The 26,168-nt window shown below is 49.7% G+C and overlaps 1 protein-coding gene across 4 annotated transcripts in view; it reads left to right on the plus strand.

Moving 5' to 3' along the window:
- The first annotated feature begins 5,572 nt into the window (after positions 1–5,572).
- The window catches only part of LOC308178702 (uncharacterized protein), a 48,751-nt gene continuing 28,155 nt past the window's right edge, over positions 5,573–26,168 (plus strand). For 3 of the 4 annotated variants that reach the window (XM_080557697.1, XM_080557698.1, XM_080557699.1), the window contains exons 1-10: positions 5,573–5,667; positions 5,923–6,161; positions 6,751–7,039; positions 12,407–12,501; positions 13,585–13,873; positions 16,617–16,711; positions 17,795–18,083; positions 21,702–21,796; positions 22,880–23,168; positions 25,912–26,006. In XM_080557697.1, the coding sequence (XP_080413823.1) occupies positions 5,925–6,161; positions 6,751–7,039; positions 12,407–12,501; positions 13,585–13,873; positions 16,617–16,711; positions 17,795–18,083; positions 21,702–21,796; positions 22,880–23,168; positions 25,912–26,006 (1,773 nt within the window). In that variant the 5' untranslated portion in view covers positions 5,573–5,667; positions 5,923–5,924. The remainder of the gene's footprint in view (positions 5,668–5,922; positions 6,162–6,750; positions 7,040–12,406; positions 12,502–13,584; positions 13,874–16,616; positions 16,712–17,794; positions 18,084–21,701; positions 21,797–22,879; positions 23,169–25,911; positions 26,007–26,168) is intronic. The other variant, XM_080557696.1, reaches the window with a different exon arrangement.

Below are 26,168 nucleotides of genomic sequence, written 5' to 3' on the forward strand. Positions count from 1 at the left end.
CAAGTCCTCAGGTACCTAGCCTGAAGGGTTCTGCGGACCGAATCCACAAGTCCCTCTCTCTCTGGGAGAGGCCAAAACATTTCAGAAAGTATGCCTGGGAGGAGGAATGGGTAGCTACTGGGCATGCGCATAATTCCCAATTTGGCCAAACTTCAGGTAGCTACCCCAGACGGGTACGCTGCTTTTGTCCAGAACTGCCGCAGAGAGGCAAAATGGTTTGAAAAGTACAATGTGGCGGAGGCAAAGGTAGCTAGCGGGCATGTACCAACGTCCAAAGTAGCCCAAATTCTCTGTTACCTAGCCCAGAGGAATCCGAGTTTAGGATCCTCAAAGAAAAAATCTCTCTTGGAGGAAGCCAAATCTTTTGCAGAAGCATGCCGAGGTGAGAAGGCAAGGGTAGCTACCAGGCATACACTTCTGCAGAATGCTGGCCAAACGTGTGGTGTCCCCACCCTGAAGGGCTTTGCAGCTGGTACCCAGAGCTAAATGTTTCTCAGGCAGAATCCCATACATTTTGAGAAGTTTTTGTGGAAGAAGCAAAGGTAGGTAGCAGGCATGCAGCTACCTCCAAAGTAGAGGCAAAATTGTGAGGGACTTAATACGGAGGGGTCTTCAGCTGGTATTGACAAGCAGTTGTGTATTTGGAGCTAGCCCCAAAGTTTTGGAAAAGAAGATGAGCGAAGGGAAGTGAAGGTACCCAGGCAGGTACCTCCATCTCAAATTGGGCAAAGTTGTCAGGAAACCTAACCGGAAGCGATCTGAGGGCAGGATCCCAAAGGAAATCTGTATGTGGAGGTAGGCACAAGGTTTTGGCAAACCAGATCAGCCAGAGGCAAGAGAAGCCTCTTGGCATGCACCTCTGTCGAAAATTGGCCCAAGTTCTCAGGTACCTAGCCTGAAGGGTTCTGCGGACCGAATCCACAAGTCCCTCTCTCTCTGGAAGAGGCCAAAACATTTTACGAAGTATGCCTGGGAGGAGGAACGGGTAGCTACTGGGCATGTGCATAATTCCCAATTTGGCCAAACTTCAGGTAGCTACCCGAGACGGGTACGCTGCTTTTGTCCAGAACTGCTGCAGGGAGGCAAAACTTATTCAAAAGTACAATGTTGCGGAGGCAAAGGTAGCTAGCGGGCATGTACCAACCTCCAAATTAGCCCAAATTCTCTATTACCTAGCCCAGGGGAATCCGAGTTTAGGATCCCCCAAAAAAAAATCTCTGTTGGAGGAAGCCAAAGTTTTGCAGAAGCATGCCAAGGTGAGAAGGCAAGGGTAGCTACCAGGCATACAGTTATGCATAAACGTGGCCAAACTTGTGGTGTCCGTACCCTGAAGGGCTTTGCAGCTGGTTCCCAGAGCTAAATGTGTCTCAGGCAGAATCCCATACATTTTGAGAAGCTTTTGTGGAGGAAGCAAAGGTAGCTAGCAGGCATGCAGCTACGTCCAAAGTAGGGCCAAAGTTGAGAGAGACGTAATGTGGAGGGGTCTTCAGCTGGTATTGAGAAGCAGTTGTTTATTTGGAGCTAGCCCAGAAGTTTTGGAAAACAAGATGAGGGAAGGGAAGTGAAGGTACCCAGGCAGGTACCTCCGTCCCAAATTGGGCAAAGTTGTCAGGTACCTCCCCTGAAGCGATCTGAGGGCAAGATCCCAAAGTAAATCTGTATGTGGAGGTAGCCACAAAGTTTTGGCAACCAAGATAAACGGGAGGCAAGAGAAGCCTCTTGGCATGCCCCTCCGTCGAAAATTGGCCCAAGTTCTCAGGTACCTATCCTGAAGGGTTCTGCGGACCGAATCCACAAGTCCCTCTCTCTCTGGAAGAGGCCAAAACATTTCAGAAAGTATGCCTGGGAGGAGGAACGGGTAGCTACTGGGCATGCGCATAATTCCCAGTTTGGCCAAAATTCCGGTAGCTACCCCAGACGGGTACACTGCTTTTGTCCAGAACTGCTGCAGGTAGGCGAAACGTTTTCAAAAGTACAATCTGGCGGAGGCAAAGGTATGCTACGGGGCATGTACCAACCTCGAAATTAGCCCAAATTCTCTATTACCTAGCCCAGGGGAATCCGAGTTTAGGATCCCCAAAGAAAAAATCTCTCTTGGAGGAAGCCAAATCTTTTTTCTAGAAGCATGCCAAGGTGAGAAGGCAAGGGTAGCTACCAGGCATACAGTTATGCATAAACTTGGCCAAACTTGTGGTGTCCCTACCATGAAGGGCTTTGCAGCTGGTACCCAGAGCTAAATGTATCTCAGGCAGAATCCCATACATTTTGAGAGGCTTTTGTGGAGGAAGCGATCGTTGCTAGCAGGCATGCAGCTACGTCCAAAGTAGGGCCAAAGTTGAGAGAGACGTAACGTGGAGGGGTCTTCAGCTGGTATTGACAAGCAGTTGTGTATTTGGAGCTAGCCCAGAAGTTTTGGAAAACAAGATGAGCAAAGGGAAGTGAAGGTACCCAGGCAGGTACCTCCGTCGGAAATTGGGCAAAGGTGTCAGTTACCTAGCCTGAAGCGATCTGAGGGCAGGATCCCAAAGTAAATCTGCATGTGGAGGTAGCCACAAGGTTTTGGCAAACCAGATCAGCCAGAGGCAAGAGAAGGCTCTTGGCATGCACCTCCGTCGAAAATTGGCCCAAGTTCTCAGATACCTAGCCTGAAGGGTTCTGCGGACCGAATCCACAAGTCCCTCTCTCTCTGGAAGAGGCCAAAACATTTCAGAAAGTATGCCTGGGTGGCGGAACGGGTAGCTACTGGGCATGCAGATAATTCCCAAGTTGGCCAAAATTCCGGTAGCTACCCCAGACGGGTACGCTGCTTTTGTCCAGAACTGCCGCAGGGAGGCAAAACTTTTTCAAAAGTACAATCTGGCGGAGGCAAAGTATTCTACCGGGCATGTACCAACCTCCAAAGTCGCCCAAATTCTCTGTTACCTAGCCCAGGGGAATCCGAGTTTAGGATCCCCAAAGAAAAAATCTCTGTTGGAGGAAGCCAAATCTTTTTTCTAGAAGCATGCCGAGGTGAGGAGGGAAGGGTAGCTACCAGGCATACAGTTATGCATAAACTTGGCCAAACTTGTGGTGTCCCTACCCTGAAGGTCTTTGCAGCTTGTACCCAGAGCTAAATGTATCTCAGGCAGAATCCCATGCATTTTGAGAGGCTTTTGTGGAGGAAGCGATCGTTGCTAGCAGGCATGGAGCTACGTCCAAAGTAGGGCCAAAGTTGAGAGAGACGTAACGTGGAGGGGTCTTCAGCTGGTATTGACAAGCAGTTGTGTATTTGGAGCTAGCCCAGAAGTTTTGGAAAACAAGATGAGCGAAGGGAAGTGAAGGTACCCAGGGAGGTACCCCCGTCGGAAATTGGGAAAGTTGTCAGGTACCTAGCCTGAAGCGATCTGAGGGCAGGATCCCAAAGGAAATCTGTATGTGGAGGTAGCCACAAGGTTTTGGCAAAGCAGATCAGCCAGAGGCAAGAGAAGCCTCTTGGCATGCCCCTCCGTCAAAAATTGGCCCAAGTTCTCGGGTACCTATCCTGAAGGGTTCTGCGGACCGAATCCACAAGTCCCTCTCTCTCTGGAAGAGGCCAAAACATTTCAGAAAGTATGCCTGGGAGGAGGAACGGGTAGCTACGGGGCATGCGCATAATTCCAAATTTGGCCAAAATTCCGGTAGCTACCCCAGACGGGTACGCTGCTTTTGTCCAGAACTGCCGCAGGGAGGCGAAACGTTTTCCGAAGTACAATCTGGCGGAGGCAAAGTATGCTACGGGGCATGTACCAACCTCCAAATTAGCCCAAATTCTCTGTTACCTAGCCCAGAGGTATCCGAGTTTAGGATCCCCAAAGAAAAAATCTCTGTTGGAGGAAGCCAAATCTTTTTTCTAGAAGCATGCCAAGGTGAGAAGGCAAGGGTAGCTACCAGGCATACACTTCCCTGTAAACTTGACCGAACTTGTGGTGTCCCTACCCTGAAGGGCTTTGCAGCTGGTACCCAGAGCTAGATGTATCTCAGGCAGAATCCCATACATAGTGAGAGGCTTTTGTGGAGGAAGCAAAGGTAGCTAGCAGGCATGCAGCTACATCCAAAGTAGGGCCAAAGTTGAGAGAGACGTAACGTGGAGGGGTCTTCAGCTGGTATTGACAAGCAGTTGTGTATTTGGAGCTAGCCCAAAAGTTTTGGAAAACAAGATGAGCGAAGGGTAGTGAAGGTACCCAGGCAGGTACCTCCATCGGAAATTGGGCAAAGTTGTCAGGTACCTAGCCTGAAGCGATCTGAGGGCAGGATCCCAAAGGAAATCTGTATGTGGAGGTAGCCACAAGGTTTTGGCAAAGCAGATCAGCCAGAGGCAAGAGAAGCCTCTTGGCATGCCCCTCCGTCAAAAATTGGCCCAAGTTCTCGGGTACCTATCCTGAAGGGTTCTGCGGACCGAATCCACCAGTCCCTCTCTCTCTGGAAGAGGCCAAAACATTTCAGAAAGTATGCCTGGGAGGAGGAACGGGTAGCTACTGGGCACGCACATAATTCCCAATTTGGCCAAAATTCCGGTTGCTACCCCAGACGGGTACGCTGCTTTTGTCCAGAACTAACGCAGGGAGGCGAAACGTTTTCCTAAGTACAATCTGGCGGAGGCAAAGTATTCTACCGGCCATGTACCAACCTCCAAAGTAGCCCAAATTCTCTGTTACCTAGCCCAGGGGAATCCGAGTTTAGGATCCCCAAAGAAAAAATCTCTGTTGGAGGAAGCCAAATCTTTTTTCTAGAAGCATGCCGAGGTGAGGAGGGAAGGGTAGCTACCAGGCATACAGTTATGCATAAACTTGGCCAAACTTGTGGTGTCCCTACCCTGAAGGGCTTTGCAGCTGGTACCCAGAGCTAAATGTATCTCAGGCAGAATCCCATACATTTTGAGAAGCTTTTGTGGAGGAAGCAAAGGTAGCTAGCAGGCATGCAGCTACGTCCAAAGTAGGGCCAAAGTTGAGAGAGACGTAACGTGGAGGGGTCTTCAGCTGGTATTGACAAGCAGTTGTGTTTTGGAGCTAGCCCAGAAGTTTTGGAAAACAAGATGAGCGAAGGGAAGTGAAGGTACCCAGGCAGGTACCTCGGTCCCTAATTGGGCAAAGTTTTCAGGTACCTCCCCTGAAGCGATCTGAGGGCAGGATCCCAAAGTAAATCTGTATGTGGAGGTAGCCACAAGGTTTTGGCAAACCAGATCTGCCAGCTGTGTGGCATCCAGGGCAGCTGTGTGGCATCCATAGCACAGGCAGTTTGTATGTGGTCTTGGAGACTAGCTACGTGTGTCTTTATGCTGTCTGGGAGGCTACAGATAAGGGGGAGTTAACCTTGCCAGATCAATCAGGGCTAGCCTTGGGGATCTCCGGAAGAGATCCTTCTCCTGCATTGCTTGTATGCATGCTGGTTTTTGAACAGATGCAGCCAAATGGGAGAACCCTGAGGTCTTCATGACAAGGGATTGTCCTCTTTCCTGTGGGTCTATTCCACTGACCTGATAGGCAGCTAAAATGAATCTATGCCCCTAACCTCTAGGCAGTTAATATGTTTATTTAACGTATAAATGCTATCGCAGGTATTCCTCACCAAAGTGAAGGTGAAGGTGCAGAGCTTACCAAGGAGGTGTCCCTGTCTTGGTGGAGAAGGAGCACAGAACATCGCCTGCCTCTTGTAGGTTTTCAATTTTTCTTCTGCCCCCCAACCCCCCAGCTCTCCCTTTTTTCCTCACTCTAGGGTTTTGCTGTCATTAACTTTTTTACCACTACCTCCTAACACTTTTATATCCTAAGCTTATCTGTCCCACCCTGGGATGACAATGAGCATATTTTGGGCAAAATGTTGCGTATTATAGTCTTCTATGTTTAGCATGTACTTCCTTAATCTCATTATCTCCTTAAGAGTTAACTTTAATGTTTATTTTATAAGGAATGAAGAAAAAGGTTTCACTTTGGGCACGGCAGACTTCAAGATTCTGTTCTGATGCGCAAAGAGGGTTTGTCACAGCCTGGGTATGCTGCTTTTGTTCAGAACTAAGGCATGTAGGCCCAACTTTTCCAGTGTGCTCCAGGCACCTGGCAGGACCCCCTGGGGCAGGACAGCCCAGCCGTGAGCTTGAGAGAGCTGGGCCATGGACGTCGTGGGTGTGGAACTTCTCAGGGGCACAGGTATGGTGGAACCAAAAGAGAGTGTTCAGCTCCAGGGGAAGAGAGAGAAGTCCACCCTGTGGCACTTGGGACTCCTGGACTCGCACATCCAGCACCTCGCTCAGGACCAAGCATGGGGACGCAGCTCCTTGGGAAGCCAAGGACAGGGACCGTGACCACATGGCAGCCCTGTGCTGTCAGGGGCAGTGCATATTGTGACCCAGAGTGGTGCTAGGCAACCGCCATGTCCCACTGCAGGGCTGACAGGCACAGCCTCAGTCAGCCCCAAGGCAGAGCTGGCCCCAGCCCAGACGTGCGGCTCCCAACAGGGTCCTGGGGCACCAGTGCAGGTGGGCTCGAGCTGGATGGTCTTTAAGGTCCCTTCCAACCCCAGGCATTGTAGGATTCTATGAGGGAGGCAGTGCACAGGGAAAATGGGGTGGGGTGCTGATGTCTGAAAAAAGCAAAGAAACAACAAAACTAAGAGGAGGATTCAAACTAACAAAAGTGGTAGGACTGAAGGAAAGACCAAAGAAAGAAAAGGTCATAATGAAAAGAAACAACCAGACAAAAGAAAATGAAACAAAGACTGTCTATTCCATTGCTGCAGGGTTGGGAACGTACACCGATGGACACAAAGGAATTAGAGCAACAGCCTTGGAGGAGTTTGAGGCAGCAAGCCGAGGTTTCAGCTGTGTTCGGAGAATGCCAAAAGGAAAGGCTCAAAGAGATGCTTGGAAAGAGCCTTAAGGGTCAAACAGGAGCAGACCTCAACAAATGGAGAAAAAAGTGGGGAACCTCCGTGCAATTTGAGGTAATCCGTGAGAGCTACAGGACATGCAGACACAGGCAGGTAACAAATACCAGACAGGTAAGCTGCTTTTCAAGAACTAACGCAGGTAAGGCAAAATTTTCCCTAAGTACAATGTGGTGGAGGCAAAGGTAGCTAGCGGGCATGTACCAACGTCCAAATTAGCCAGAATTCTCTGTTACCTAGCCTAGAGGATCCGGGTTTAGGATCCTCAAAGAAAAAATCTCTCTTGGAGGAAGCCAAATCTTTTTTCTAGAAGCATGCCGAGGTGAGGAGGGAAGGGTAGCTACCAGACATACAGTTATGCATAAACTTGGCCAAACTTGTGGTGTCCCTACCCTGAAGGGCTTTGCAGCTGGTACCCAGAGCTAAATGTGTGTCAGGCAGAATCCCATACATTTTGAGAAACTTTTGTGGAGGAAGCGATGGTTGCTAGCAGGCATGCAGCTACGTCCAAAGTAGGGCCAAAGTTGAGAGAGACGTAACGTGGAGGGGTCTTCAGCTGGTATTGACAAGCACTTGTTTATTTGGAGCTAGCCCAGAAGTTTTGGAGAACAAGATGAGGGAAGGGAAGTGAAGGTACCCAGGCAGGTACCTCCGTCGGAAATTGGGCAAAGTTGTCAGGTACCTAGCCTGAAGCGATCTGAGGGCAGGATCCCAAAGGAAATCTGTATGTGGAGGTAGGCACAAGGTTTTGGCAAACCAGATCAGCCAGAGGCAAGAGAAGCCTCTTGGCATGCACCTCCGTCGAAAATTGGCCCAAGTTCTCAGGTACCTAGCCTGAAGGGTTCTGCGGACCGAATCCACAAGTCCCTCTCTCTCTGGAAGAGGCCAAAACATTTCAGAAAGTATGCCTGGGAGGAGGAACGGGTAGCTACTGGGCATGCACAAATTCCCAATTTGGCCAAAATTCCTATAGCCACCCCAGACGGGTACGCTGCTTTTGTCCAGAACAGCCGCAGGGAGGCGAAACGTTTTCCTAAGTACAACCTGGCGGAGGCAAAGTATTCTACCGGGCATGTACCAACCTCCAAAGTCGCCCAAATTCTCTGTTACCTAGCCCAGGGGAATCCGAGTTTAGGATCCCCAAAGAAAAAATCTCTCTTGGAGGAAGCCAAATCTTTTTTCTAGAAGCATGCCGAGGTGAGAAGGCAAGGGTAGGTACCAGGCATAGAGTTATGCATAAAGTTGGCCAAACTTGTGGTGTCCCTACCCTGAAGGGCTTTGCAGCTGGTACCCAGAGGTAAATCTCTCCCAGGAATAATCCCAAACATATTGAGAGGCTTTTGTGGAGGAAGCGATGGTTGCTAGCAGGCATGCAGCTAGGTCCAAAGTAGGGCCAAAGTTGAGAGAGACGTAACGTGGAGGGGTCTTCAGCTGGTATTGACAAGCAGTTGTTTATTTGGAGCTAGCCCAGAAGTTTTGGAAAACAAGATGAGCGAAGAGAAGTGAAGGTACCCAGGCAGGTACCTCCGTCGGAAATTGGGCAAAGTTGTCAGGTACCCAGCCTGAAGCGATCTGAGGGCAGGATCCCAAAGGAAATCTGTATGTGGAGGTAGGCACAAGGTTTTGGCAAACCAGATCATCCAGAGGCAAGAGAAGCCTCTTGGCATGCACCTCCGTCGAAAATTGGCCCAAGTTCTCAGGTACCTAGCCTGAAGGGTTCTGCGGACCGAATCCACAAGTCCCTCTCTCTCTGGAAGAGGCTCAAAACATTTCAGAAAGTATGCCTGGGAGGAGGAATGGGTAGCTACTGGGCATGCGTATAATTCCCAATTTGGCCAAAATTCAGGTAGCTACCCCAGACGGGTACGGTGCTTTTATCCAGAACTGCCGCAGGGAGGCGAAACTTTTTCAAAAGTACAATGTGGCGGAGGCAAAGGTAGCTAGCAGGCATGTAAAAACCTCCAAACTATCCCAAATTCTCTGTTACCTAGCCCAGGGGAATCCGAGTTTAGGATCCCCAAAGAAAAAATCTCTGTTGGAGGAAGCCAAATCTTTTGCAGAAGCATGCCGAGGTGAGAAGGCAAGGGTAGCTACCAGGCATACAGTTATGCATAAACTTGGCCAAACTTGTGGTGTCCCTACCCTGAAGGGCTTTGCAGCTGGTACCCAGAGCTAAATCTCTCCCAGGAATAATCCCAAACATTTTGAGAAGCTTTTGTGGAGGAAGCGATGGTTGCTAGCAGGCATGCAGCTAGGTCCAAAGTAGGGCCAAAGTTGAGAGAGACGTAACGTGGAGGGGTCTTCAGCTGGTATTGAGAAGCAGTTGTGTATTTGGAGCTAGCCCAGAAGTTTTGGAAAAAAAGATGAGGGAAGAGAAGTGAAGGTACCCAGGCAGGTACCTTCGTCCCAAATTGGGCAAAGTTGTCAGGTACCTACGCTGAAGCGATCTGAGGGCAGGATCCCAAAGTAAACCTGTATGTGGAGGTAGCCACAAGGTTTTGGCAAAGCAGATCAGCCAGAGGCAAGAGAAGCCTCTTGGCATGCACCTCCGTCGAAAATTGGCCCAAGTTCTCAGGTACCTAGCCTGAAGGGTTCTGCGGACCGAATCCACAAGTCCCTCTCTCTCTGGAAGAGGCCAAAAACATTTCAGAAAGTATGCCTGGGAGGAGGAACGGGTAGCTACTGGGCATGCGCATAATTCCCAATTTGGCCGAAATTTAGGTAGCTACCCTAGACGGGTACGCTGCTTTTATCAAGAACTGCCGCAGGGAGGCGAAACTTTTTCAAAAGTACAATGTGGCGGAGGCAAAGGTTGCTAGCGGGCATGTAAAAACCTCCAAACTATCCCAAATTCTCTGTTACCTAGCTCAGAGGTATCCGAGTTTAGGATCCCCAAAGAAGAAATCTCTGTTGGAGGAAGCCAAATCTTTTGCAGAAGCATGCCGAGGTGAGAAGGCAAGGGTAGCTACCAGGCATACAGTTATGCATAAAGTTGGCCAAACTTGTGGTGTCCCTACCCTGAAGGGCTTTGCAGCTGGTACCCAGAGCTAAATGTGTGTCAGGCAGAATCCCATACATTTTGAGAGGCTTTTGTGGAGGAAGCGATCGTTGCTAGCAGGCATGGAGCTACGTCCAAAGTAGGGCCAAAGTTGAGAGAGACGTAACGTGGAGGGGTCTTCAGCTGGTATTGACAAGCAGTTGTGTATTTGGAGCTAGCCCAAAAGTTTTGGAAAACAAGATGAGCGAAGGGAAGTGAAGGTACCCAGGGAGGTACCCCCGTCGGAAATTGGGAAAGTTGTCAGGTACCTAGCCTGAAGCGATCTGAGGGCAGGATCCCAAAGGAAATCTGTATGTGGAGGTAGCCACAAGGTTTTGGCAAACCAGATCAGCCAGAGGCAAGAGAAGCCTCTTGGCATGCCCCTCCGTCAAAAATTGGCCCAAGTTCTCGGGTACCTATCCTGAAGGGTTCTGCGGACCGAATCCACAAGTCCCTCTCTCTCTGGAAGAGGCCAAAACATTTCAGAAAGTATGCCTGGGAGGAGGAACGGGTAGCTACGGGGCATGCGCATAATTCCAAATTTGGCCAAAATTCCGGTAGCTACCCCAGACGGGTACGCTGCTTTTGTCCAGAACTGCCGCAGGGAGGCGAAACGTTTTCCGAAGTACAATCTGGCGGAGGCAAAGTATGCTACGGGGCATGTACCAACCTCCAAATTAGCCCAAATTCTCTGTTACCTAGCCCAGAGGTATCCGAGTTTAGGATCCCCAAAGAAAAAATCTCTGTTGGAGGAAGCCAAATCTTTTTTCTAGAAGCATGCCAAGGTGAGAAGGCAAGGGTAGCTACCAGGCATACACTTCCCTGTAAACTTGACCGAACTTGTGGTGTCCCTACCCTGAAGGGCTTTGCAGCTGGTACCCAGAGCTAGATGTATCTCAGGCAGAATCCCATACATAGTGAGAGGCTTTTGTGGAGGAAGCAAAGGTAGCTAGCAGGCATGCAGCTACATCCAAAGTAGGGCCAAAGTTGAGAGAGACGTAACGTGGAGGGGTCTTCAGCTGGTATTGACAAGCAGTTGTGTATTTGGAGCTAGCCCAAAAGTTTTGGAAAACAAGATGAGCGAAGGGTAGTGAAGGTACCCAGGCAGGTACCTCCATCGGAAATTGGGCAAAGTTGTCAGGTACCTAGCCTGAAGCGATCTGAGGGCAGGATCCCAAAGGAAATCTGTATGTGGAGGTAGCCACAAGGTTTTGGCAAAGCAGATCAGCCAGAGGCAAGAGAAGCCTCTTGGCATGCCCCTCCGTCAAAAATTGGCCCAAGTTCTCGGGTACCTATCCTGAAGGGTTCTGCGGACCGAATCCACCAGTCCCTCTCTCTCTGGAAGAGGCCAAAACATTTCAGAAAGTATGCCTGGGAGGAGGAACGGGTAGCTACTGGGCACGCACATAATTCCCAATTTGGCCAAAATTCCGGTTGCTACCCCAGACGGGTACGCTGCTTTTGTCCAGAACTAACGCAGGGAGGCGAAACGTTTTCCTAAGTACAATCTGGCGGAGGCAAAGTATTCTACCGGCCATGTACCAACCTCCAAAGTCGCCCAAATTCTCTGTTACCTAGCCCAGGGGAATCCGAGTTTAGGATCCCCAAAGAAAAAATCTCTGTTGGAGGAAGCCAAATCTTTTTCTAGAAGCATGCCGAGGTGAGGAGGGAAGGGTAGCTACCAGGCATACAGTTATGCATAAACTTGGCCAAACTTGTGGTGTCCCTACCCTGAAGGGCTTTGCAGCTGGTACCCAGAGCTAAATGTGTGTCAGGCAGAATCCCATACATTTTGAGAAGCTTTTGTGGAGGAAGCAAAGGTAGCTAGCAGGCATGCAGCTACGTCCAAAGTAGGGCCAAAGTTGAGAGAGACGTAACGTGGAGGGGTCTTCAGCTGGTATTGACAAGCAGTTGTGTTTTGGAGCTAGCCCAGAAGTTTTGGAAAACAAGATGAGCGAAGGGAAGTGAAGGTACCCAGGCAGGTACCTCGGTCCCTAATTGGGCAAAGTTTTCAGGTACCTCCCCTGAAGCGATCTGAGGGCAGGATCCCAAAGTAAATCTGTATGTGGAGGTAGCCACAAGGTTTTGGCAAACCAGATCTGCCAGCTGTGTGGCATCCAGGGCAGCTGTGTGGCATCCATAGCACAGGCAGTTTGTATGTGGTCTTGGAGACTAGCTACGTGTGTCTTTATGCTGTCTGGGAGGCTACAGATAAGGGGGAGTTAACCTTGCCAGATCAATCAGGGCTAGCCTTGGGGATCTCCGGAAGAGATCCTTCTCCTGCATTGCTTGTATGCATGCTGGTTTTTGAACAGATGCAGCCAAATGGGAGAACCCTGAGGTCTTCATGACAAGGGATTGTCCTCTTTCCTGTGGGTCTATTCCACTGACCTGATAGGCAGCTAAAATGAATCTATGCCCCTAACCTCTAGGCAGTTAATATGTTTATTTAACGTATAAATGCTATCGCAGGTATTCCTCACCAAAGTGAAGGTGAAGGTGCAGAGCTTACCAAGGAGGTGTCCCTGTCTTGGTGGAGAAGGAGCACAGAACATCACCTGCCTCTTGTAGGTTTTCAATTTTTCTTCTGCCCCCCAACCCCCCAGCTCTCCCTTTTTTCCTCACTCTAGGGTTTTGCTGTCATTAACTTTTTTACCACTACCTCCTAACACTTTTATATCCTAAGCTTATCTGTCCCACCCTGGGATGACAATGAGCATATTTTGGGCAAAATGTTGCGTATTATAGTCTTCTATGTTTAGCATGTACTTCCTTAATCTCATTATCTCCTTAAGAGTTAACTTTAATGTTTATTTTATAAGGAATGAAGAAAAAGGTTTCACTTTGGGCACGGCAGACTTCAAGATTCTGTTCTGATGCGCAAAGAGGGTTTGTCACAGCCTGGGTATGCTGCTTTTGTTCAGAACTAAGGCATGTAGGCCCAACTTTTCCAGTGTGCTCCAGGCACCTGGCAGGACCCCCTGGGGCAGGACAGCCCAGCCGTGAGCTTGAGAGAGCTGGGCCATGGACGTCGTGGGTGTGGAACTTCTCAGGGGCACAGGTATGGTGGAACCAAAAGAGAGTGTTCAGCTCCAGGGGAAGAGAGAGAAGTCCACCCTGTGGCACTTGGGACTCCTGGACTCGCACATCCAGCACCTCGCTCAGGACCAAGCATGGGGACGCAGCTCCTTGGGAAGCCAAGGACAGGGACCGTGACCACATGGCAGCCCTGTGCTGTCAGGGGCAGTGCATATTGTGACCCAGAGTGGTGCTAGGCAACCGCCATGTCCCACTGCAGGGCTGACAGGCACAGCCTCAGTCAGCCCCAAGGCAGAGCTGGCCCCAGCCCAGACGTGCGGCTCCCAACAGGGTCCTGGGGCACCAGTGCAGGTGGGCTCGAGCTGGATGGTCTTTAAGGTCCCTTCCAACCCCAGGCATTGTAGGATTCTATGAGGGAGGCAGTGCACAGGGAAAATGGGGTGGGGTGCTGATGTCTGAAAAAAGCAAAGAAACAACAAAACTAAGAGGAGGATTCAAACTAACAAAAGTGGTAGGACTGAAGGAAAGACCAAAGAAAGAAAAGGTCATAATGAAAAGAAACAACCAGACAAAAGAAAATGAAACAAAGACTGTCTATTCCATTGCTGCAGGGTTGGGAACGTACACCGATGGACACAAAGGAATTAGAGCAACAGCCTTGGAGGAGTTTGAGGCAGCAAGCCGAGGTTTCAGCTGTGTTCGGAGAATGCCAAAAGGAAAGGCTCAAAGAGATGCTTGGAAAGAGCCTTAAGGGTCAAACAGGAGCAGACCTCAACAAATGGAGAAAAAAGTGGGGAACCTCCGTGCAATTTGAGGTAATCCGTGAGAGCTACAGGACATGCAGACACAGGCAGGTAACAAATACCAGACAGGTAAGCTGCTTTTCAAGAACTAACGCAGGTAAGGCAAAATTTTCCCTAAGTACAATGTGGTGGAGGCAAAGGTAGCTAGCGGGCATGTACCAACGTCCAAATTAGCCAGAATTCTCTGTTACCTAGCCTAGAGGATCCGGGTTTAGGATCCTCAAAGAAAAAATCTCTCTTGGAGGAAGCCAAATCTTTTTTCTAGAAGCATGCCGAGGTGAGGAGGGAAGGGTAGCTACCAGACATACAGTTATGCATAAACTTGGCCAAACTTGTGGTGTCCCTACCCTGAAGGGCTTTGCAGCTGGTACCCAGAGCTAAATGTGTGTCAGGCAGAATCCCATACATTTTGAGAAACTTTTGTGGAGGAAGCGATGGTTGCTAGCAGGCATGCAGCTACGTCCAAAGTAGGGCCAAAGTTGAGAGAGACGTAACGTGGAGGGGTCTTCAGCTGGTATTGACAAGCACTTGTTTATTTGGAGCTAGCCCAGAAGTTTTGGAGAACAAGATGAGGGAAGGGAAGTGAAGGTACCCAGGCAGGTACCTCCGTCGGAAATTGGGCAAAGTTGTCAGGTACCTAGCCTGAAGCGATCTGAGGGCAGGATCCCAAAGGAAATCTGTATGTGGAGGTAGCCACAAGGTTTTGGCAAACCAGATCAGCCAGAGGCAAGAGAAGCCTCTTGGCATGCACCTCCGTCGAAAATTGGCCCAAGTTCTCGGGTACCTAGCCTGAAGGGTTCTGCGGACCGAATCCACAAGTCCCTCTCTCTCTGGAAGAGGCCAAAACATTTCAGAAAGTATGCCTGGGAGGAGGAACGGGTAGCTACTGGGCATGCACAAATTCCCAATTTGGCCAAAATTCCTATAGCCACCCCAGACGGGTACGCTGCTTTTGTCCAGAACAGCCGCAGGGAGGCGAAACGTTTTCCTAAGTACAACCTGGCGGAGGCAAAGTATTCTACCGGGCATGTACCAACCTCCAAAGTCGCCCAAATTCTCTGTTACCTAGCCCAGGGGAATCCGAGTTTAGGATCCCCAAAGAAAAAATCTCTCTTGGAGGAAGCCAAATCTTTTTTCTAGAAGCATGCCGAGGTGAGAAGGCAAGGGTAGGTACCAGGCATAGAGTTATGCATAAAGTTGGCCAAACTTGTGGTGTCCCTACCCTGAAGGGCTTTGCAGCTGGTACCCAGAGGTAAATCTCTCCCAGGAATAATCCCAAACATATTGAGAGGCTTTTGTGGAGGAAGCGATGGTTGCTAGCAGGCATGCAGCTAGGTCCAAAGTAGGGCCAAAGTTGAGAGAGACGTAACGTGGAGGGGTCTTCAGCTGGTATTGACAAGCAGTTGTGTATTTGGAGCTAGCCCAAAAGTTTTGGAAAACAAGATGAGCGAAGGGTAGTGAAGGTACCCAGGCAGGTACCTCCATCGGAAATTGGGCAAAGTTGTCAGGTACCTAGCCTGAAGCGATCTGAGGGCAGGATCCCAAAGGAAATCTGTATGTGGAGGTAGCCACAAGGTTTTGGCAAAGCAGATCAGCCAGAGGCAAGAGAAGCCTCTTGGCATGCCCCTCCGTCAAAAATTGGCCCAAGTTCTCGGGTACCTATCCTGAAGGGTTCTGCGGACCGAATCCACCAGTCCCTCTCTCTCTGGAAGAGGCCAAAACATTTCAGAAAGTATGCCTGGGAGGAGGAACGGGTAGCTACTGGGCACGCACATAATTCCCAATTTGGCCAAAATTCCGGTTGCTACCCCAGACGGGTACGCTGCTTTTGTCCAGAACTAACGCAGGGAGGCGAAACGTTTTCCTAAGTACAATCTGGCGGAGGCAAAGTATTCTACCGGCCATGTACCAACCTCCAAAGTAGCCCAAATTCTCTGTTACCTAGCCCAGGGGAATCCGAGTTTAGGATCCCCAAAGAAAAAATCTCTGTTGGAGGAAGCCAAATCTTTTTTCTAGAAGCATGCCGAGGTGAGGAGGGAAGGGTAGCTACCAGGCATACAGTTATGCATAAACTTGGCCAAACTTGTGGTGTCCCTACCCTGAAGGGCTTTGCAGCTGGTACCCAGAGCTAAATGTATCTCAGGCAGAATCCCATACATTTTGAGAAGCTTTTGTGGAGGAAGCAAAGGTAGCTAGCAGGCATGCAGCTACGTCCAAAGTAGGGCCAAAGTTGAGAGAGACGTAACGTGGAGGGGTCTTCAGCTGGTATTGACAAGCAGTTGTGTTTTGGAGCTAGCCCAGAAGTTTTGGAGAACAAGATGAGCGAAGGGAAGTGAAGGTACCCAGGCAGGTACCTCGGTCCCTAATTGGGCAAAGTTTTCAGGTACCTTCCCTGAAGCGATCTGAGGGCAGGATCCCAAAGTAAATCTGTATGTGGAGGTAGCCACAAGGTTTTGGCAAACCAGATCTGCCAGCTGTGTGGCATCCAGGGCAGCTGTGTGGCATCCATAGCACAGGCAGTTTGTATGTGGTCTTGGAGACTAGCTACGTGTGTCTTTATGCTGTCTGGGAGGCTACAGATAAGGGGGAGTTAACCTTGCCAGATCAATCAGGGCTAGCCTTGGGGATCTCCGGAAGAGATCCTTCTCCTGCATTGCTTGTATGCATGCTGGTTTTTGAACAGATGCAGCCAAATGGGAGAACCCTGAGGTCTTCATGACAAGGGATTGTCCTCTTTCCTGTGGGTCTATTCCACTGACCTGATAGGCAGCTAAAATGAATCTATGCCCCTAACCTCTAGGCAGTTAATATGTTTATTTAACGTATAAATGCTATCGCAGGTATTCCTCACCAAAGTGAAGGTGAAGGTGCAGAGCTTACCAAGGAGGTGTCCCTGTCTTGGTGGAGAAGGAGCACAGAACATCGCCTGCCTCTTGTAGGTTTTCAATTTTTCTTCTGCCCCCCAACCCCCCAGCTCTCCCTTTTTTCCTCACTCTAGGGTTTTGCTGTCATTAACTTTTTTACCACTACCTCCTAACACTTTTATATCCTAAGCTTATCTGTCCCACCCTGGGATGACAATGAGCATATTTTGGGCAAAATGTTGCGTATTATAGTCTTCTATGTTTAGCATGTACTTCCTTAATCTCATTATCTCCTTAAGAGTTAACTTTAATGTTTATTTTATAAGGAATGAAGAAAAAGGTTTCACTTTGGGCACGGCAGACTTCAAGATTCTGTTCTGATGCGCAAAGAGGGTTTGTCACAGCCTGGGTATGCTGCTTTTGTTCAGAACTAAGGCATGTAGGCCCAACTTTTCCAGTGTGCTCCAGGCACCTGGCAGGACCCCCTGGGGCAGGACAGCCCAGCCGTGAGCTTGAGAGAGCTGGGCCATGGACGTCGTGGGTGTGGAACTTCTCAGGGGCACAGGTATGGTGGAACCAAAAGAGAGTGTTCAGCTCCAGGGGAAGAGAGAGAAGTCCACCCTGTGGCACTTGGGACTCCTGGACTCGCACATCCAGCACCTCGCTCAGGACCAAGCATGGGGACGCAGCTCCTTGGGAAGCCAAGGACAGGGACCGTGACCACATGGCAGCCCTGTGCTGTCAGGGGCAGTGCATATTGTGACCCAGAGTGGTGCTAGGCAACCGCCATGTCCCACTGCAGGGCTGACAGGCACAGCCTCAGTCAGCCCCAAGGCAGAGCTGGCCCCAGCCCAGACGTGCGGCTCCCAACAGGGTCCTGGGGCACCAGTGCAGGTGGGCTCGAGCTGGATGGTCTTTAAGGTCCCTTCCAACCCCAGGCATTGTAGGATTCTATGAGGGAGGCAGTGCACAGGGAAAATGGGGTGGGGTGCTGATGTCTGAAAAAAGCAAAGAAACAACAAAACTAAGAGGAGGATTCAAACTAACAAAAGTGGTAGGACTGAAGGAAAGACCAAAGAAAGAAAAGGTCATAATGAAAAGAAACAACCAGACAAAAGAAAATGAAACAAAGACTGTCTATTCCATTGCTGCAGGGTTGGGAACGTACACCGATGGACACAAAGGAATTAGAGCAACAGCCTTGGAGGAGTTTGAGGCAGCAAGCCGAGGTTTCAGCTGTGTTCGGAGAATGCCAAAAGGAAAGGCTCAAAGAGATGCTTGGAAAGAGCCTTAAGGGTCAAACAGGAGCAGACCTCAACAAATGGAGAAAAAAGTGGGGAACCTCCGTGCAATTTGAGGTAATCCGTGAGAGCTACAGGACATGCAGACACAGGCAGGTAACAAATACCAGACAGGTAAGCTGCTTTTCAAGAACTAACGCAGGTAAGGCAAAATTTTCCCTAAGTACAATGTGGTGGAGGCAAAGGTAGCTAGCGGGCATGTACCAACGTCCAAATTAGCCAGAATTCTCTGTTACCTAGCCTAGAGGATCCGGGTTTAGGATCCTCAAAGAAAAAATCTCTCTTGGAGGAAGCCAAATCTTTTTTCTAGAAGCATGCCGAGGTGAGGAGGGAAGGGTAGCTACCAGACATACAGTTATGCATAAACTTGGCCAAACTTGTGGTGTCCCTACCCTGAAGGGCTTTGCAGCTGGTACCCAGAGCTAAATGTGTGTCAGGCAGAATCCCAAACATTTTGAGAAACTTTTGTGGAGGAAGCGATGGTTGCTAGCAGGCATGCAGCTACGTCCAAAGTAGGGCCAAAGTTGAGAGAGACGTAACGTGGAGGGGTCTTCAGCTGGTATTGACAAGCACTTGTTTATTTGGAGCTAGCCCAGAAGTTTTGGAGAACAAGATGAGGGAAGGGAAGTGAAGGTACCCAGGCAGGTACCTCCGTCGGAAATTGGGCAAAGTTGTCAGGTACCTAGCCTGAAGCGATCTGAGGGCAGGATCCCAAAGGAAATCTGTATGTGGAGGTAGGCACAAGGTTTTGGCAAACCAGATCAGCCAGAGGCAAGAGAAGCCTCTTGGCATGCACCTCCGTCGAAAATTGGCCCAAGTTCTCAGGTACCTAGCCTGAAGGGTTCTGCGGACCGAATCCACAAGTCCCTCTCTCTCTGGAAGAGGCCAAAACATTTCAGAAAGTATGCCTGGGAGGAGGAACGGGTAGCTACTGGGCATGCACAAATTCCCAATTTGGCCAAAATTCCTATAGCCACCCCAGACGGGTACGCTGCTTTTGTCCAGAACTAACGCAGGGAGGCGAAACGTTTTCCTAAGTACAACCTGGCGGAGGCAAAGTATTCTACCGGGCATGTACCAACCTCCAAAGTCGCCCAAATTCTCTGTTACCTAGCCCAGGGGAATCCGAGTTTAGGATCCCCAAAGAAAAAATCTCTCTTGGAGGAAGCCAAATCTTTTTTCTAGAAGCATGCCGAGGTGAGAAGGCAAGGGTAGGTACCAGGCATAGAGTTATGCATAAAGTTGGCCAAACTTGTGGTGTCCCTACCCTGAAGGGCTTTGCAGCTGGTACCCAGAGGTAAATCTCTCCCAGGAATAATCCCAAACATATTGAGAGGCTTTTGTGGAGGAAGCGATGGTTGCTAGCAGGCATGCAGCTAGGTCCAAAGTAGGGCCAAAGTTGAGAGAGACGTAACGTGGAGGGGTCTTCAGCTGGTATTGACAAGCAGTTGTTTATTTGGAGCTAGCCCAGAAGTTTTGGAAAACAAGATGAGCGAAGAGAAGTGAAGGTACCCAGGCAGGTACCTCCGTCGGAAATTGGGCAAAGTTGTCAGGTACCTAGCCTGAAGCGATCTGAGGGCAGGATCCCAAAGTAAATCTGTATGTGGAGGTAGCCACAAGGTTTTGGCAAACCAGATCAGCCAGAGGCAAGAGAAGCCTCTTGGCATGCACCTCCGTCGAAAATTGGCCCAAGTTCTCAGGTACCTAGCCTGAAGGGTTCTGCGGACCGAATCCACAAGTCCCTCTCTCTCTGGAAGAGGCTCAAAACATTTCAGAAAGTATGCCTGGGAGGAGGAATGGGTAGCTACTGGGCATGCGTATAATTCCCAATTTGGCCAAAATTCAGGTAGCTACCCCAGACGGGTACGGTGCTTTTATCCAGAACTGCCGCAGGGAGGCGAAACTTTTTCAAAAGTACAATGTGGCGGAGGCAAAGGTAGCTAGCAGGCATGTAAAAACCTCCAAACTATCCCAAATTCTCTGTTACCTAGCCCAGGGGAATCCGAGTTTAGGATCCCCAAAGAAAAAATTTCTGTTGGAGGAAGCCAAATCTTTTGCAGAAGCATGCCGAGGTGAGAAGGCAAGGGTAGCTACCAGGCATACAGTTATGCATAAACTTGGCCAAACTTGTGGTGTCCGTACCCTGAAGGGCTTTGCAGCTGGTACCCAGAGCTAAATCTCTCCCAGGAATAATCCCAAACATTTTGAGAAGCTTTTGTGGAGGAAGCGATGGTTGCTAGCAGGCATGCAGCTACGTCCAAAGTAGGGCCAAAGTTGAGAGAGACGTAACGTGGAGGGGTCTTCAGCTGGTATTGACAAGCAGTTGTGTATTTGGAGCTAGCCCAAAAGTTTTGGAAAACAAGATGAGCGAAGGGTAGTGAAGGTACCCAGGCAGGTACCTCCATCGGAAATTGGGCAAAGTTGTCAGGTACCTAGCCTGAAGCGATCTGAGGGCAGGATCCCAAAGGAAATCTGTATGTGGAGGTAGCCACAAGGTTTTGGCAAAGCAGATCAGCCAGAGGCAAGAGAAGCCTCTTGGCATGCCCCTCCGTCAAAAATTGGCCCAAGTTCTCGGGTACCTATCCTGAAGGGTTCTGCGGACCGAATCCACCAGTCCCTCTCTCTCTGGAAGAGGCCAAAACATTTCAGAAAGTATGACTGGGAGGAGGAACGGGTAGCTACTGGGCACGCACATAATTCCCAATTTGGCCAAAATTCCGGTTGCTACCCCAGACGGGTACGCTGCTTTTGTCCAGAACTAACGCAGGGAGGCGAAACGTTTTCCTAAGTACAATCTGGCGGAGGCAAAGTATTCTACCGGCCATGTACCAACCTCCAAAGTCGCCCAAATTCTCTGTTACCTAGCCCAGGGGAATCCGAGTTTAGGATCCCCAAAGAAAAAATCTCTGTTGGAGGAAGCCAAATCTTTTTTCTAGAAGCATGCCGAGGTGAGGAGGGAAGGGTAGCTACCAGGCATACAGTTATGCATAAACTTGGCCAAACTTGTGGTGTCCCTACCCTGAAGGGCTTTGCAGCTGGTACCCAGAGCTAAATGTGTGTCAGGCAGAATCCCATACATTTTGAGAAGCTTTTGTGGAGGAAGCAAAGGTAGCTAGCAGGCATGCAGCTACGTCCAAAGTAGGGCCAAAGTTGAGAGAGACGTAACGTGGAGGGGTCTTCAGCTGGTATTGACAAGCAGTTGTGTTTTGGAGCTAGCCCAGAAGTTTTGGAAAACAAGATGAGCGAAGGGAAGTGAAGGTACCCAGGCAGGTACCTCGGTCCCTAATTGGGCAAAGTTTTCAGGTACCTCCCCTGAAGCGATCTGAGGGCAGGATCCCAAAGTAAATCTGTATGTGGAGGTAGCCACAAGGTTTTGGCAAACCAGATCTGCCAGCTGTGTGGCATCCAGGGCAGCTGTGTGGCATCCATAGCACAGGCAGTTTGTATGTGGTCTTGGAGACTAGCTACGTGTGTCTTTATGCTGTCTGGGAGGCTACAGATAAGGGGGAGTTAACCTTGCCAGATCAATCAGGGCTAGCCTTGGGGATCTCCGGAAGAGATCCTTCTCCTGCATTGCTTGTATGCATGCTGGTTTTTGAACAGATGCAGCCAAATGGGAGAACCCTGAGGTCTTCATGACAAGGGATTGTCCTCTTTCCTGTGGGTCTATTCCACTGACCTGATAGGCAGCTAAAATGAATCTATGCCCCTAACCTCTAGGCAGTTAATATGTTTATTTAACGTATAAATGCTATCGCAGGTATTCCTCACCAAAGTGAAGGTGAAGGTGCAGAGCTTACCAAGGAGGTGTCCCTGTCTTGGTGGAGAAGGAGCACAGAACATCGCCTGCCTCTTGTAGGTTTTCAATTTTTCTTCTGCCCCCCAACCCCCCAGCTCTCCCTTTTTTCCTCACTCTAGGGTTTTGCTGTCATTAACTTTTTTACCACTACCTCCTAACACTTTTATATCCTAAGCTTATCTGTCCCACCCTGGGATGACAATGAGCATATTTTGGGCAAAATGTTGCGTATTATAGTCTTCTATGTTTAGCATGTACTTCCTTAATCTCATTATCTCCTTAAGAGTTAACTTTAATGTTTATTTTATAAGGAATGAAGAAAAAGGTTTCACTTTGGGCACGGCAGACTTCAAGATTCTGTTCTGATGCGCAAAGAGGGTTTGTCACAGCCTGGGTATGCTGCTTTTGTTCAGAACTAAGGCATGTAGGCCCAACTTTTCCAGTGTGCTCCAGGCACCTGGCAGGACCCCCTGGGGCAGGACAGCCCAGCCGTGAGCTTGAGAGAGCTGGGCCATGGACGTCGTGGGTGTGGAACTTCTCAGGGGCACAGGTATGGTGGAACCAAAAGAGAGTGTTCAGCTCCAGGGGAAGAGAGAGAAGTCCACCCTGTGGCACTTGGGACTCCTGGACTCGCACATCCAGCACCTCGCTCAGGACCAAGCATGGGGACGCAGCTCCTTGGGAAGCCAAGGACAGGGACCGTGACCACATGGCAGCCCTGTGCTGTCAGGGGCAGTGCATATTGTGACCCAGAGTGGTGCTAGGCAACCGCCATGTCCCACTGCAGGGCTGACAGGCACAGCCTCAGTCAGCCCCAAGGCAGAGCTGGCCCCAGCCCAGACGTGCGGCTCCCAACAGGGTCCTGGGGCACCAGTGCAGGTGGGCTCGAGCTAGATGGTCTTTAAGGTCCCTTCCAACCCCAGGCATTGTAGGATTCTATGAGGGAGGCAGTGCACAAGGAAAATGGGGTGGGGTGCTGATGTCTGAAAAAAGCAAAGAAACAACAAAACTAAGAGGAGGATTCAAACTATCAAAAGTGGTAGGATTGAAGGAAAGACCAAAGAAAGAAAAGGTCATAATGAAAAGAAACAACCAGACAAAAGAAAATGAAACAAAGACTGTCTATTCCATTGCTGCAGGGTTGGGAACGTACACCGATGGACACAAAGGAATTAGAGCAACAGCCTTGGAGGAGTTTGAGGCAGCAAGCCGAGGTTTCAGCTGTGTTCGGAGAATGCCAAAAGGAAAGGCTCAAAGAGATGCTTGGAAAGAGCCTTAAGGGTCAAACAGGAGCAGACCTCAACAAATGGAGAAAAAAGTGGGGAACCTCCGTGCAATTTGAGGTAATCCGTGAGAGCTACAGGACATGCAGACACAGGCAGGTAACAAATACCAGACAGGTAAGCTGCTTTTCAAGAACTAACGCAGGTAAGGCAAAATTTTCCCTAAGTACAATGTGGTGGAGGCAAAGGTAGCTAGCGGGCATGTACCAACGTCCAAATTAGCCAGAATTCTCTGTTACCTAGCCTAGAGGATCCGGGTTTAGGATCCTCAAAGAAAAAATCTCTCTTGGAGGAAGCCAAATCTTTTTTCTAGAAGCATGCCGAGGTGAGGAGGGAAGGGTAGCTACCAGACATACAGTTATGCATAAACTTGGCCAAACTTGTGGTGTCCCTACCCTGAAGGGCTTTGCAGCTGGTACCCAGAGCTAAATGTGTGTCAGGCAGAATCCCATACATTTTGAGAAACTTTTGTGGAGTAAGCGATGGTTGCTAGCAGGCATGCAGCTACGTCCAAAGTAGGGCCAAAGTTGAGAGAGACGTAACGTGGAGGGGTCTTCAGCTGGTATTGACAAGCACTTGTTTATTTGGAGCTAGCCCAGAAGTTTTGGAGAACAAGATGAGGGAAGGGAAGTGAAGGTACCCAGGCAGGTACCTCCGTCGGAAATTGGGCAAAGTTGTCAGGTACCTAGCCTGAAGCGATCTGAGGGCAGGATCCCAAAGGAAATCTGTATGTGGAGGTAGCCACAAGGTTTTGGCAAACCAGATCAGCCAGAGGCAAGAGAAGCCTCTTGGCATGCACCTCCGTCGAAAATTGGCCCAAGTTCTCGGGTACCTAGCCTGAAGGGTTCTGCGGACCGAATCCACAAGTCCCTCTCTCTCTGGAAGAGGCCAAAACATTTCAGAAAGTATGCCTGGGAGGAGGAACGGGTAGCTACTGGGCATGCACAAATTCCCAATTTGGCCAAAATTCCTATAGCCACCCCAGACGGGTACGCTGCTTTTGTCCAGAACAGCCGCAGGGAGGCGAAACGTTTTCCTAAGTACAACCTGGCGGAGGCAAAGTATTCTACCGGGCATGTACCAACCTCCAAAGTCGCCCAAATTCTCTGTTACCTAGCCCAGGGGAATCCGAGTTTAGGATCCCCAAAGAAAAAATCTCTCTTGGAGGAAGCCAAATCTTTTTTCTAGAAGCATGCCGAGGTGAGAAGGCAAGGGTAGGTACCAGGCATAGAGTTATGCATAAAGTTGGCCAAACTTGTGGTGTCCCTACCCTGAAGGGCTTTGCAGCTGGTACCCAGAGGTAAATCTCTCCCAGGAATAATCCCAAACATATTGAGAGGCTTTTGTGGAGGAAGCGATGGTTGCTAGCAGGCATGCAGCTAGGTCCAAAGTAGGGCCAAAGTTGAGAGAGACGTAACGTGGAGGGGTCTTCAGCTGGTATTGACAAGCAGTTGTGTATTTGGAGCTAGCCCAAAAGTTTTGGAAAACAAGATGAGCGAAGGGTAGTGAAGGTACCCAGGCAGGTACCTCCATCGGAAATTGGGCAAAGTTGTCAGGTACCTAGCCTGAAGCGATCTGAGGGCAGGATCCCAAAGGAAATCTGTATGTGGAGGTAGCCACAAGGTTTTGGCAAAGCAGATCAGCCAGAGGCAAGAGAAGCCTCTTGGCATGCCCCTCCGTCAAAAATTGGCCCAAGTTCTCGGGTACCTATCCTGAAGGGTTCTGCGGACCGAATCCACCAGTCCCTCTCTCTCTGGAAGAGGCCAAAACATTTCAGAAAGTATGCCTGGGAGGAGGAACGGGTAGCTACTGGGCACGCACATAATTCCCAATTTGGCCAAAATTCCGGTTGCTACCCCAGACGGGTACGCTGCTTTTGTCCAGAACTAACGCAGGGAGGCGAAACGTTTTCCTAAGTACAATCTGGCGGAGGCAAAGTATTCTACCGGCCATGTACCAACCTCCAAAGTAGCCCAAATTCTCTGTTACCTAGCCCAGGGGAATCCGAGTTTAGGATCCCCAAAGAAAAAATCTCTGTTGGAGGAAGCCAAATCTTTTTTCTAGAAGCATGCCGAGGTGAGGAGGGAAGGGTAGCTACCAGGCATACAGTTATGCATAAACTTGGCCAAACTTGTGGTGTCCCTACCCTGAAGGGCTTTGCAGCTGGTACCCAGAGCTAAATGTATCTCAGGCAGAATCCCATACATTTTGAGAAGCTTTTGTGGAGGAAGCAAAGGTAGCTAGCAGGCATGCAGCTACGTCCAAAGTAGGGCCAAAGTTGAGAGAGACGTAACGTGGAGGGGTCTTCAGCTGGTATTGACAAGCAGTTGTGTTTTGGAGCTAGCCCAGAAGTTTTGGAGAACAAGATGAGCGAAGGGAAGTGAAGGTACCCAGGCAGGTACCTCGGTCCCTAATTGGGCAAAGTTTTCAGGTACCTTCCCTGAAGCGATCTGAGGGCAGGATCCCAAAGTAAATCTGTATGTGGAGGTAGCCACAAGGTTTTGGCAAACCAGATCTGCCAGCTGTGTGGCATCCAGGGCAGCTGTGTGGCATCCATAGCACAGGCAGTTTGTATGTGGTCTTGGAGACTAGCTACGTGTGTCTTTATGCTGTCTGGGAGGCTACAGATAAGGGGGAGTTAACCTTGCCAGATCAATCAGGGCTAGCCTTGGGGATCTCCGGAAGAGATCCTTCTCCTGCATTGCTTGTATGCATGCTGGTTTTTGAACAGATGCAGCCAAATGGGAGAACCCTGAGGTCTTCATGACAAGGGATTGTCCTCTTTCCTGTGGGTCTATTCCACTGACCTGATAGGCAGCTAAAATGAATCTATGCCCCTAACCTCTAGGCAGTTAATATGTTTATTTAACGTATAAATGCTATCGCAGGTATTCCTCACCAAAGTGAAGGTGAAGGTGCAGAGCTTACCAAGGAGGTGTCCCTGTCTTGGTGGAGAAGGAGCACAGAACATCGCCTGCCTCTTGTAGGTTTTCAATTTTTCTTCTGCCCCCCAACCCCCCAGCTCTCCCTTTTTTCCTCACTCTAGGGTTTTGCTGTCATTAACTTTTTTACCACTACCTCCTAACACTTTTATATCCTAAGCTTATCTGTCCCACCCTGGGATGACAATGAGCATATTTTGGGC

Source organism: Anser brachyrhynchus (assembly GCF_964034855.1).
Source record: "Anser brachyrhynchus genome assembly, chromosome: 16".
Taxonomy (NCBI): domain Eukaryota; kingdom Metazoa; phylum Chordata; class Aves; order Anseriformes; family Anatidae; genus Anser; species Anser brachyrhynchus.